At 39.9% G+C, this 13,744-nt stretch overlaps 1 protein-coding gene across 3 annotated transcripts in view; it reads left to right on the top strand.

Annotated features, from left to right (window-relative positions):
* LOC132830499 (zinc finger and BTB domain-containing protein 11-like) overlaps positions 1-13,744 on the top strand; it is a 50,011-nt gene that overhangs the window by 20,842 nt on the left and 15,425 nt on the right. For all 3 annotated transcript variants that reach the window (XM_060848258.1, XM_060848257.1, XM_060848259.1), the window contains 3 exons: positions 3,610-4,247; positions 5,671-5,847; positions 9,341-9,547. In XM_060848258.1, coding sequence (XP_060704241.1) covers positions 3,610-4,247; positions 5,671-5,847; positions 9,341-9,547 — 1,022 coding nt within the window. The remainder of the gene's footprint in view (positions 1-3,609; positions 4,248-5,670; positions 5,848-9,340; positions 9,548-13,744) is intronic.

Consider the following 13,744-nt stretch of genomic DNA (forward strand, 5'->3'; position numbering starts at 1 on the left):
GAATGATTAAATAGAGCTGGGGAGTTGGCTAGACAGCATTTAAAAGTATCAGAGCATACAATGAAAAAGGACAAGAAATCTAAAGTTCACAATTTTGCTATAGGGGTTAAGGTATTAGTGTCACTTCCAGTTATAGGTAAACCTTTAAAACCAAGGTTATGTGGACCATATCAAGTCAAAAGGAAATTGAGTGAGATGAACTACTTGATAGGGACTCCAGACAAAAAGAAATCTCACAGTGTGTCATGTGAGTATGCTCCTAAGGTATTTTGACAGGGTAGAAATGCAAGACGAGAATGTGTTATTGATTACAAATCGGAGGGAAAAATCAAGTTCAGAGGATTCTGAATTGGACATTCTTAAAATTAGACAATGAGGAAGTTGTCAAAAATTGGAATAAATTATTGAGTTACCTTTCAGAGGAAAATCAAATGCAGATAAGTGGAAATAAGCTAGGAAGTACTAATCTAATTATGCATAATGTAGATTTAGGAGATGATGTTCCAATTAAGCAACTTCCTTATAGGCATAACCCTCTAAGGTTGGCACAAGCTCAAAAGGAGAAGATTGAATACATGCTCCAAATGGATATAATCAAAGTGAGTTACAGTGATTGGAGCTCACCCGTGGTAATGGTGCCAAAACCAGATAGTCCACTCATAACTGTTGGGTACCATCGCAAAGTCAATGTAGTTCCAAAGACTGAAGTGTAGCCAATTCGGCGATTGGAAGACTGTATTGAAAAGGTGGTACAAGTAATTTATATTTCTAAGTTGGACTAGTTCAGAGGATATTGACGGGTACCTTTGTCAGAAAGAGCAAAGGCAATTTCAGCTTTCTTAACGCTGAATGGACTGTATCAGTTTAAAGTCATGCCATTTGGTCTGAAAAATGAACCAGCCACATTTCAGAGACTAACCAATAAGGTCATTACTGGGTATATCTTATATTATATCTCATTGATATATTACTGGGTCGTATATATCAATGACCTGGTGATTTTTAGTCACGTATGGAGGGCATATTTATCAGACTTGTTTGATTGACTTCGGAAGACAGACTTGGTGACATACCTGGCTAAAAATGAATTTGCCAAAGCCCAAGTCACCCTCCTAGACCATGTAATTGGACAGGGACAAATGGCCCCATGGGATGCAAAAATAAGGGTAACTGGGGAGTTTCCCATACCATTGACAAAAAATGCAATACTATGGTTCCTGGGATTGAGTGGATTTTATCGAAAATTTGTATCAAATTTTAACAGTGTGGTTGCTCCATCACTGTATTGCTAAACAAAGGGAAGAAGTTTCAGTGGACAGCGGACTGTCAGAAGGCACTTGATAGCCTCAAAGCTGTGTAACTACTGCCCCAATATTAGCCACACCTAATTACGCAAAGCCATTCAAATCGTCTATCAATGCAAAGGATGTAGGCATTGATGGTGTGATCTTGCAAGAAGACAATGAGAAGATAGAAAGACCTACTGGTGTATTTCTCCAGGAAGCTGAACATTCATCAACAGAAATATTCAACAGTTGAGAAGGAGACCTTGAGCTTGGTTTTGGCATTACAACATTTCAGTGTTTATATTACCAGTAACACATCTGAGACAATCATACACACTGATCATAACCCATTGAAGTTTGTGGAGAAATTGAAGGACAAAAATGCCAGACTGTTTAGATGGAGCTTGTTTATACAGCCATGCAGTTTGAAAGTTATGCTTGTGGCACGACTAGAAAATGTGATTGCGATGCCTTATTGAGACTTGAATGAGAAACAGAGGCATTTGTTGGCAGGCTGAAACAGAATGTAGTTGTGCACATTGCACATTTATAGTCAGTGTAATGTATTTGTGTGTTTTAGAGTACTAACAAACTTTTAAGGGTTTTTAAAATGAAGTCATCTTTGGATATTGATGCCTCATTTTTTTAAAGGGGTCATGGTGTGACAAAGCTACTTATTTAACAAGGTTATGCTGTCCTTAGTTTTTTCAGAGGTTGTAAACAACAAAGACTCTGAAAAGTCTGGAGTTGAACAGTTTTACGGCCAAATAGATAATAGCTAACAGATGCTGCCTCAGGCAGAAGGCTTTCAACTTAAAAAAAATACTTCTACAATGAAAGGGAGTGGCCAGTTTTCCCAGCTTAGTTTTATCCTGGTTTGGTTTTTAACAGTAGCATGAGAAAAGGGCAGCTAGATCCACAGAAGCAGGTCCAGGTTGGTACTCTCTCTCTGACTTCTATCCTGTAAGAACTTGTGTTTAATTTTATCTTTTGTGGCTAGGGGTGTTTATGAGGATTGTTGCAAATATTTGGAATAACATGATCTGTTGGATTTTCAGAGAGGTCAAGTTATTCGGTATTCTGTTTTCTGTTGTTTGTGTTTCATTCAGTAACCTTGTAAATAAGTTCTGTTTTGCTTAAAACAAAGTGGTTTGACCAGCTGACTCTCTCCTGGAATATCCACTTTACAAACAACGAACAAAGTTGTGTTTGAGCTACCTTCTTGAAATGATTTGAGGGGTCTGGCCTGGTCCATAACAATATAAACCTACTATTAAAACAGACTCTCACCTCACTCTGTTCTCTTGTTGATGCCCCCTGCCTGTCATGGGGTCCTCACCTCATTCCTTCTCTTGGTGATGTCTACTTGCCACATAGTACTCACCCTGTCTTTTCCTCCATTGATGCTGTTTGTCGTGGGGTTGTCACACTACCTGCTCTTTTTGTAACAGTTACTGTTGCAGTGTTGTAAACATTCATTTTATTTTGTTAGTACAATGGGAATTTCAGTTGCTAGTTGCCTGGTTGAAAGCCACAATTCTAGTTGTCAGTTTCTTTTCTTTGTTTAGCTTTGAATTAGTAGGATCAATATTTTGGTTTCCACAAACAGCTTCAGTTCTGTGTTAGAGAGGGGAAACAAAACAGGGTTCCCTTATACAGGGACAGAACGGTGGCTCAGTGGTTAGCACTGCTGCCTCACAGCACCAGGGATCTAGATTCAATTCTGGCCTCGGGTGACTGTGTGGAGTTTGCACATTCTCCCTGTGTCTGCGTGGGTTTCCTCCAGGTGCTCTGGTTTCCTCCCACAATCTAAAGATGTGTAGGTTAGGTGAATTGGCCATGCTAAATTTTCCTTAGTGTTCAGACATGTGTAGGTTAGATGCATTAGTCAGGTGTAAATAACGTAGGGGTATGGGGCTGGGTGGGTTACTCTTTGGCAGGTTGGTGTGGACTTGTTGGGCAGAAGTGCCTGTTTCTCTACGCTGTAGGGATTCGAATTCTAATTCTAATATGCGTGTTGAGTGGGGGGAAAAATGGGTTTTTTATGATCCTCAAAACAAACTTGGCAAGTTTGTCAAACATGATTTTTCACTTGGAAATCCATGCTGACGATGCCCAGTCACATCATGTTTATCCAAATGTCAATTTGTTTATGATCTGGGGCTTGAAATGAGAACAGTTTCTATTAATTGAATTATCAAAATTCAGTAACAAGAAGTCTACAGTAATGAGACAATTACAATTTGGCTAATATTTCAAATGTGCAATTATATCGTCAAACTATTTTCATCCATGAATGCATTTTTTAAAATTGATGTTGCAGGCTTTTCGAAAACAAGTTTTTTACCTTTGTTGGATTTCTGTTACACATCCTGCTTGATAATTGAAATGCTTCACCTGGATGACATCATTAGTGTTGCTGAGCACCTCAAGATGGAGGAAGTTATCAATCTGTGTAAACAGATTCAGCTGGAAATGGAAATTAAGAAAGAGAGCTATGATGGCAGATCATGTAATTCAGCCAGCAAAGCCCCTGCCTGTACACCGAAGCAAATAAACTTGTTGACCTGTAATGCTGCAAATAAAGTGACCTGTTCTAAAAGAGAATCTGCTCTCATGTCTCAACTCTTTGAATCTCCTATCAAAGAAGGTGATAAATGCAACAAAGCTGGAGGTAATCAATCTCACAGAGTTGATGAAAGAGGAAGCATTGTCAACAAAGATCAGGAAAGATATATCTGGAGAGGTTCAGACAATGGAAATGCTTTGCAAGCATTTGACAGAGAAGTAGATTGTGTGGCAATGAGTGATGAGGAAAATGTAGAAAACCAGTGTGACCACAAAGCTTCAAATCCCGAAGTTGAAGTAACACTTGGAGTGGACTGTGTCACAGCCAACGAGAGTAGCTTCATTACCGACAGCCTAAAAAGATCAGGAATGTTCAAATGTGTAAAGCAAAAGGTGAGTGTCCTAACTCTAAATCAAAAGTAATTGATTCTGAGTCATTTAAAACGCATTGATTACAGGGCCAAGTGAAATCATAGCAAGTGTTAACATCATAATTGTTTGGAATTGAATGAGGTTTTATTGTCACATGTACTCAAGTCCAAAAATACACGAGTACAGTGAAAAGTGTATGATGTCGCCACACACTGCTCCATCTTGGGTACAAAGTGCCTAGTCACAAATTTTAGGTACTAAACTAGATTAGGTACAAAAATAAAGAAAGAAAAAGCTCAAGTTTCTACATTACAGTTCTTCACAATATAAATGAGGAAAACAAATAAATAAAGTAAAAGATAAACATTACATCCCTTCTATAGCCTGCAGTTGTTTCAAGCTGGGGCTTTCCCAACGTGGTCTCGCTCAACTTGTAAGTGACTGAAGAATAGGCTCAAAAAATCTTTGAACAGCATAGCTTTGCATTCCTGCTGCATAAGGATTTGCATAACAGTGTTATAGAATGGGGATAAAAAGTAATGGGATAATGGAATTTTAAATCTTAATTGGAACGTCAAAACCTGGTTTTCATAAGGATACCCAGTACATGTTTAGGTTATATGTGTACACAAAAATATTGATCTGTCAAAAGTAGAATGTAGCAGTGGTTAGCACTGCTGCCTCACAGCGCCTGTAGACCCGGGTTCAATTCCCGACTCAGGTGACTGACTGTGTGGAGTTTGCACGTTCTCCCCGTGTCTGCGTGGGTTTCCTCCGGGTGCTCCGGTTTCCTCCCACAGTCCAAAGATGTGTGGGTCAGGTGAATTGGCCAAGCTAAATTGCCCGTAGTGTTAGGTAAGGGGTAAATGTAGGGGTATGGGTGGGTTGCGCTTTGGCGGGTCGGTGTGGACTTGTTGGGCCGAAGGGCCTGTTTCCACACTGTAAGTCTAATCTAAAAAAAAAATTTCTCCTATGGCATTGGGTTGTTCTATGATAAGAGATAATAAATTCTTCTATAATTGGAAATGAACACGCTACTGTTGGATGATGGTCTTTTCCTTATTGTTTTATTCATTCTATCCTCAGTGTGATCACTTTAATTTTTTAAAGTATTGTTTTATTCACAATGAGCGGAGTTTATCAATGTCATTCTTTGTGCTTTTTTTCTCTCTCTGATGTGGGTTGGTTAACTTTTGTCAGTTTACAATGCAGAGTGATGACAACAGCGTTAAGTTGAATTCCTGCACCATGAAGGGCTCTCATTCTCAACCTTTCCCCATGCCTGAAGTGTAGCATCTCTCAGGCTAAACTGTCAACAGTTATCTCTCTCTAATGGAAGAGCAGTGCTATGGGCCAGTAGGACTATGACAGCCTCACCTTTATTTCTCTCTGTCTTATTAGAGAATTTAACATAAATTAATATCTGCCTTGGTAATTTTATTAGGCTCATCAAAGGCGGTTGAAGCGATGGAAGCATTTAGCATTCAAGTCACTCACCAAAATGAAGGATGAAAACATTGCCAGTTTTGCCTGTACTGAGTGTGGTGAATCATTTCATTCAGCATGGAATCTACAGAAGCATGTGGAAATGCATGGAAAAACAAAGGAATTCAAATGTGCAGTAAGTCCACCCCGAGACTAATTGCCTTAAAGCCTGTTCTTAGTAGGAACAGCTTATTGTGCACAGCTGTAGAGCAATGATTACGAGAGCAAGTGATCTGGCATGATCCAATGTCCTGTAAATTTGTATGCTAGCTTCATATTCTATGTTTTGCTATTATGGGAACTACAATGCTGTATAAAAAGCCAAAGGAGCATTACCTCTGTCAGGTATGATGAACAAACAAGTGAAGAGAACACTCAGGATTGTACATAACATTGCCACACCATGTTAACACATTAGTATAGTTCATAGTTCTTCCTTGAGATTTCTCCCTGCCTAGTTGGTGCTTTGTAACTAAAAAGCTGAAAAAGAATTAAGAGCTGCCATCTCACTGAGATGGTCTAGGCCAATACACATCTAGCAAGCTGCTGTGACTACTCTGTTCTAAAATTCCAGTGTCCAGTTTCAGGGTCAATATTAACACACAAAACCGCGACACTCTCAATGTGGAAGTTACATCAGCAGAAAATTTGACCAGGTGGAAAGCTAAACTATTTTCAGGGAGGCAAACCCGATTCCAGCCCTAGGGTTACTGCTATAATAAAGGATCCTTTTCTTTGAGGTTTCTGACACTTCTGTAGCTATTAATGGCTATTGGAATAACTCCGCCTGACCATATTGTTGAAGACACATGAATCCTGCAGAAGTATTTTATTTTTGAGTGACAGTCAATGAGAAGCTGTTCTCAGATAACAAAAATTAGGAGAAAATTTAGGGCTGTGACCAGGAGTGTTGAAAAAGTTGTTGATTGATAGCACATCACCTACGCCCTTATGTTTTTGCCTTCAGTAGACCCTCAGGACTTGCTGATGCACGATTCTAGCCCAGACTTCTATAACATCCTGGCAGAGACTGGGAACTCTCCTTTATTATGACAGTGACCTTGGAGTCGGAGTCAAGTTTGTTTCCCCAGTAATAACAGAAATTTTCAGCTGGCCAAATTTCCTGCTGATGCAACTTCAAGTAGAAAATGTAACCCGCTTGTGTGTTAATGTTGAACCTGAAATTATCTTGCCCAATTGTAGTGTGAAGAATATCCTTCCAAGTTGTTCTTAATAAGATTACTGCTCAAACATCAACATTTTCACAATTTTTCATTTACTAGTAATATTACCTAAAGATTGAAAATATATCATTATCAATTCAAAGTTTGTGAGAAGATTTGTAGCTCGGGTGCTCGTTGTTGTGGTTCTGTTCGTCAAGCTGGGAATTTGTGTTGCCGATGTTTCGTCCCCTGTCTAGGTGACATCCTCAGTGCTTGGGAGTCTCCTGTGAAGCGCTTCTGTGTTGTTTCCTCCGGCATTTATAGTGGTTTGCCTCTGCCGCTTCCGGTTGTCAGTTCCAGATGTCCGCTGCAGTGGCCGGTATATTGGGCCCAGGTCGATGTGCTTATTGATTGAATCTGTGGATGAGTGCCATGCCTCTAGGAATTCCCTGGCTGTTCTCTGTTTGGCTTGTCCTATAATAGTAGTGTTGTCCCAGTCGAATTTATGTTGCTTGTCATCTGCGTGTGTGGCTTCTAAGGATAGCTGGTCGTGTCGTTTCATGGATAGTTGGTGTTCCTGGATACGGATCGTTAGATGTCTTCCTGTTTGTCCTATGTAGTGTTTTGTTCAGTCCTTGCATGGGATTTTGTACACTACGTTGGTTTTGCTCATGCTGGGTATTGGGTCCTTTGTCCTGGTGAGTTGTTGTCTGAGAGTGGCTGATGGTTTATGTGTTGTTATGAGTCTTAGTGGTCGCAGTAGTCTGGCTGTCAGTTCAGAAATGTTCTTGATGTATGGTAGTGTGGCTAGTCCTTTGGGTTGTGACATGTCCTCATTCCATTGTCTTCCCCTTAGGCATCTGTTGATGAAATTGCGGGGGTATCCGTTTTTGGTGAATACATTGTAGAGGTGTTCTTCTTACTCTTTTTGCAGTTCTGCTGTACTGCAGTGTGTTGTGGCCCTTTTGAACAGTGTCTTGATGCAACTTCTTTTGTGTGTGTTGGAGTGGTTGCATTCGTACTTCAGGACTTGGTCTGTGTGTGTGGCTTTTCTGTATACCTTTGTGGTGAATTCTCCATTTGGTGTTCTCTGTACCATCACGTCTAGGAATGAGAGTTGGTTGTCCTTTTCTTCCTCTCTAGTGAATCGGATTCCTGTGAGTGTGGCGTTGATGATCCGGTGCGTGTTCTCTATTTCTGTATTTTGAATGATTACAAAGGTATCATCTACATATCTGACCCAGAGTTTGGGTTGAATTTGCGGTAAGACTGTTTGTTCTAATCTTTGCATGACAGCTTCTGCTATGAGTCTAGAAATGGGTGAGCCCATGGATGTGCCGTTGATTTGTTCATATATTTGGTTGTTGAATGTGAAGTGTGTTGTGAGGCACAGGTCCAGTAGTTTGAGTATGCAGTCTTTGTTGATAGGTTCACCGTCTTGTTGTCAAGGACCCGATACCCAGCATGAGCAAAACCAACGTAGTGTACAAAATCTCATGCAAAGACTGTACAAAACACTACATAGGACAAACAGGAAGACAGCTAACGATCCGTATCCATGAATACCAACTATCCACGAAACGACACGACCAGCTATCCTTCATAGCCACACACGCAGATGACAAGCAACTTGAGTGCGACTGGGACAACACTACTATTATAGGACAAGCCAAACAGAGAACAGCCAGGGAATTCCTAGAGGCGTGGCACTCATCCACAGATTCTCTCAACAAACACATCGACCTGGACCCAATATACCGGCCACTGCAGCGGACATCTGGAACTGACAACCGGAAGAGGCAGAGACAAACCACTATAAATGCCAGAGGAAACAACACAGAAGCACTTCACAGGAGGCTCTCAAGCACTGAGGATGTCACCTAGACAGGGGACGAAACGTCTGCAACACAAATTCCCAGCTTGGCGAACAGAACCACAACATCATTATCAATGTGCATCTTTGTCAAACTGATGATTTACTCTGAATGTTTTGCTAAATTGTTTGACTAGAGACTTCCACATCCCACGTGAAGGAATGTGTCACTTATAATCATGTTATCTCTTGGCTAACACTGCAATGCATGGGAGTTATATGTTTTGTTCAATAGATTGTTAAATGTTAGCAGATAATAGGTTCACAAGTTGAAAAAACATTTACGTTTTAAACTCAAATTAAACATTTGAATTAAGCTGATTGTATAGTAGTGTCTTCACAATATAGGCTATGTATCTTCTGCGATAGTTAATTCTGTTATTTATTAACTTATTTTAGAGCAAGTTTATCCTAGCTCTCATTCTCTTCATATAAGAAAGATCATCCTTTTGTTTGCTGCCTGCCCCCTTTAGCACAGCGGAGATAAGAAATTGTATTTTCCTGTTGTGTCTAGCAAAATAGACCATAAACAGGATGTTAATGTTTTAAAGAAAACAGTTTGAAACTATATTTTCACAAAATTCTGTTTTTAGGTCTGTGGTAAGGAGTTTTCTTATACATCTTCATTGAAGACTCATTTGAAGAGACATGTCCCTGATCGACGTAGGTCCAGCTCTGGTACAGTGAAGCATAAGCAACAGAAACTTATATGTACCATATGTGGAAAACTGAGTCACAGCCTTTATGAACTGGAGATGCATGAGTTGAAGCATGCTGGGGCCAAACCTCACAAATGCATGGTATGGTTATGTCTTTTTAAATTATATTTTTGGATGAAGCTATGTCATGATCTGTGTTGCCTGAAGAGAGATTTTTATCAGTCACTGCCAAGCAAGTGATGGATAATGTCACATGATTAGATTCAAGCAAGCAAAATCAGGAGATTAGATTCAAACTGGATTGATTCAAAGGGCTTTGTTAATGAGATTAGAGTTGTTTGTTTACAGTAGGCAGGCAGAAAACAAATGAATATTTCGTGATTGGTGTGGCATTTCAAATGATTCTGCAGTTTTATTGTTGATACACTGGGAGCATGACATTTTTCACTAAAGTAATTTAATCTTCATTGGTAATATCCTGGCCAAGAATACTGTCAGGTAATGATGTGTGATGGGGTGATGTACCAATGCTATTATCTGTATGTTGTCTTCTTTATAGTTCATAAACATTGTTACTTTTCATTATTTAAAAATTAAAGTTGGGGTTTGAGTGATTTTATCCTGGTACCCTTTTGCTGCTTATAGCGGAAAGCAACAGATTACTGATTCTGACTATTAATCCATGAGTGAAAATATATGATGTTGGAGTTTTTTATTCTGTATTAATAGGGAGCAGTATATCCTATACTATTTCATAGTGTTCACCAGATGAGGCATGACAGTACTGTCATCTTCTAAATGTTTGGATTCTTTCGAGACTTAGATAGCCTAATGTGTGTGAGGGTAGGTACTTTCTGGTCTAATAAGAAGAATCATAGACAGTAAACAAAATGTAGTTTGTTGTTCCTCTGCAATTGTTCACAGCTCATATGAACAGTCTGTGCAATGCTACAAAGACTGTTGGGATGACAGTTTTTAAAGTGAAAGCAGGGAGATTATGTTGGAGCTGCAAAAGATGTTAGTTAGGCCACAGCTGGAATTCTGTGTGCAGTTCTGGTCACCATATACAGGAAGGATGTGATCGCACCAGAGAGGCTGCAGAGAAGATTCACCAGGATGTTGCCTGAGTTGGGGTGATTCAGCAATGAAGAGAGTCAGAAGTCACACAACGCCAGGTTATAGTCCTACAGGTCTGTTTGAAACCAGCTGCTCCAAAGAATTGTGTTTTCAAATAAACCTGTCAGACCTGGTTAAAAGCAAATTACTGCGGATGCTGGAATCTGAAACCAAAAGAGAAAATGCTGGTAAATCTCAGTAGGTCTGGCAGCATCTGTAAGGAGAGAAAAGAGCTGACGTTTCGAGTTTAACTGACCCTTTGTCAAAGCTTTGACAAAAGGTCAGTTAGACTCAAAACGTCAGCTCTTTTCTCTCCTTACAGATGCTGCCAGACCTACTGAGATTTACCAGCATTTTCTCTTTTTGTCAGACCTGGTGTTGTGTGACTTCTGACTTTGTACACTCCAGTCCAACTCAGGCATCTCCACATCACAGCTACGCAGAGAGACTAGATACAGGTAATTCTTCTCTAACACGATGGTTGCGTTCTTGTGCAACCATGCATTATAGTAAAATTGTGCTTTCAAGTGTTGGCGATGTAATCGCGTTAGAGCCAACACACATTTTAAAAGTTTGTGCTTCAGAAACTGTGTCTCCAATTTGTCAATTATGTTACAGCAAATTTGTGTTAATGAAACGCATGTTATAGCAGAACGACCTGTAGGCTGGGGTTATTTCCTTATAGCAGAGAAAGTTGAGTGAGGCCTGAGATTGAGGGGCACAGATAGTGTAGATAGGAAGAAAGTTTGCCCCTTCATAGAGGGCTCAGTAACTAATGGGTATAGATTTAAGGTAATAGTCAGGAGGTTTTGAGGGGATTTGGAGTCCTAGAGATGTACAACACAGAAATAGACCCTTCGGTCCAACTCGTCCATGCCGATCAGGTATCCTAAATTAATCTAGTCCCATTTGCCACCATTTGGCCCATATCCTTCTAAACTCTTCCTATTCATGGACCCAACCAGATGCCTTTTAAGTGTTGTAATTGTACCAGCGTCCACCACTTCCTCTGGCAGCTCATTCCATACACGCACTACCCTTTGCTTGAAAAGGTTGCCCCTTAGGTCCCTTTTAAACCTTTTTCCTCACACCCTAAACCTTTGCCCTCATGTTCTGGACTCCCCCAACCCAGGGAAAAGACCTTGTCTATTTACCCTATCCATGCCCCTCATGATTTTCTAAACCTCTACAAGGTCACCCCTCAGCCTTCAATGCTCCAGAGAAAACAACCACAGCCTATTCAGAATTATTTTTTCATCTGAAGAGTGGGGTGAGCTTGGAACTCACTGTCTGAAAGGGTCATTGAAACACAAAACATTGCAGCATTGAAGAAGTATTTGGCTGATCACATGAAGTACCATAGCCTAAAAGGCTGTGGGCCAAGTGCTAGAAAACGGGATGAGACTAGATAGATGCTTGATGACTGACATGGACACAATAGACTAGAGAGCCTTTCTCTGTGCTGTAAAAATCAATAACTCTATGACCTAACCTTCAATCTTGTCTCCTGCACGATCCTAATTTACTCTCCCACTGGGTCCTCTTGACACAGTGGCTGCTGCTTAATACACTCCAATCTAGCATTAACTCTTTCAGATCTTTCCAGACACACACACGACAGGCTGTGTTGTGCAATGGAACAATTTCCCATTTTGGGCATGCCTTATTTGCACTGAACACGCCTAAGTCATCTGCAGAATAGCTAGATGCATAGTAAGCCCCCTTTTGTTCTTTAACAATATAGTTTAGCTGTAACATCAACACTTCTGGCACCTGGCTGGATTTATCTAATTTCATACTACTCAATCTCCTATTGGAATACGGGTCAAAATTCTGCTGTGGGCATCTAGTGCTGGTACTATTGATCCACCTGTTTAAATTCATTAGAGGTCCTGTAGTGCTGGTGGAAAGAGAGGAAGCTTTCACTTCATCTCATTAAAGTCAGCCCAAAACAAAATTATATTTGAAAAATAACAAGCACTGCACAACCTGGTCCCCAGCATGCACTTAATACATGGTGTCTGAAACTGCTGAAATGATTCAGCAAGGAACAGAGAGAGCAGTGGGAGTAATGCTACATGCCATCGTCACTCATGAATTAATGAAATGAAATTACATTTTGGGTCAAAATTTGAAAATTTGAAAAATCTTGCTTGACTGGGACATAAAGTGCAATGAAGAAATTCAATTTTATTTACGACAGTTATATTAATCTGAAAATTGCAAGTTCACTTTGAAAGGTAAGGGAGAATAAAATGTTTGGAAGAATTGTACGGTTTTGGCAGGCCATTCTGCTCATCGAGTCCACGGAAGTGGTTTTCTGCAGTGTTAGTTGACTGATGCTGTGACTTTGCCATTATAAGTTTAAGAATCTTCCTTGCTGTTTCAGATCAATAACGTATATTTCGTTTCAAAGGTATTAAAATTTATCTGTCGCATTATTAGTTATTAAGTTTTACTAATCATGTAGAAAAATAAATCCAGATAGTGAGATAACCTTCTAAACATATGTGAAGATCTCGGTCCACAGGAAAGGTCCCTCGTTTCCGCTATCGGTCAAACAAACAGTAGCAGTTCGGTCTAATTCTGCAAGATTTCACACTTTATTAGCACGGCCAGGCTCACATTGTCTAGCAGCACGGAGGTTAAACACTTCTGTGTTCCTTAGAGAAACTGCGCAAATGGCTTAAAACAAAGACAATTTTTATATGGTTCTTAAAGAATCGTACAGCATTAATTACAGAACAAATCCAATAAAATGACATTTATAGACATAAGGTGAAGCTAATGATATTTCCTGGGAACTAACTTTGTTTTGCACATTTTATCTCTCGACGTCTGTGTCTCCAAGGTTAGCTAGGATGGTTAGTAATGTTTTATCTAGCTTGGTTAATTCCATACTGTGAAGGTAGCATTGTCTGCTAATCTTTGGTTCAGTTTGTTCAGGATTGCAGCTTTTAGCAAGGTTAAAAGCCATTTTAAACAGAACTGTCAATTTGCAGCCTAGAAGCCATTTTGTTGTGTTACTTTATGTTACTCACATTAAGAAGCCATTTTGTTGTTAGTAAGGGCATGTATTAAATGGTTACTCCTGACAACAGCCTAAATCCAGATTTTAGATCCTCATACGATGATGAGGCCAAGCAATCTGTTGCAAAGTGACACTTGCTATATGCATGTTATGCCCTATAAGACCCTTTATATGTTGAAAATCCTGGAGAC

This window comes from Hemiscyllium ocellatum, chromosome 31, assembly GCF_020745735.1.
Source record: "Hemiscyllium ocellatum isolate sHemOce1 chromosome 31, sHemOce1.pat.X.cur, whole genome shotgun sequence".
NCBI lineage: Eukaryota > Metazoa > Chordata > Chondrichthyes > Orectolobiformes > Hemiscylliidae > Hemiscyllium > Hemiscyllium ocellatum.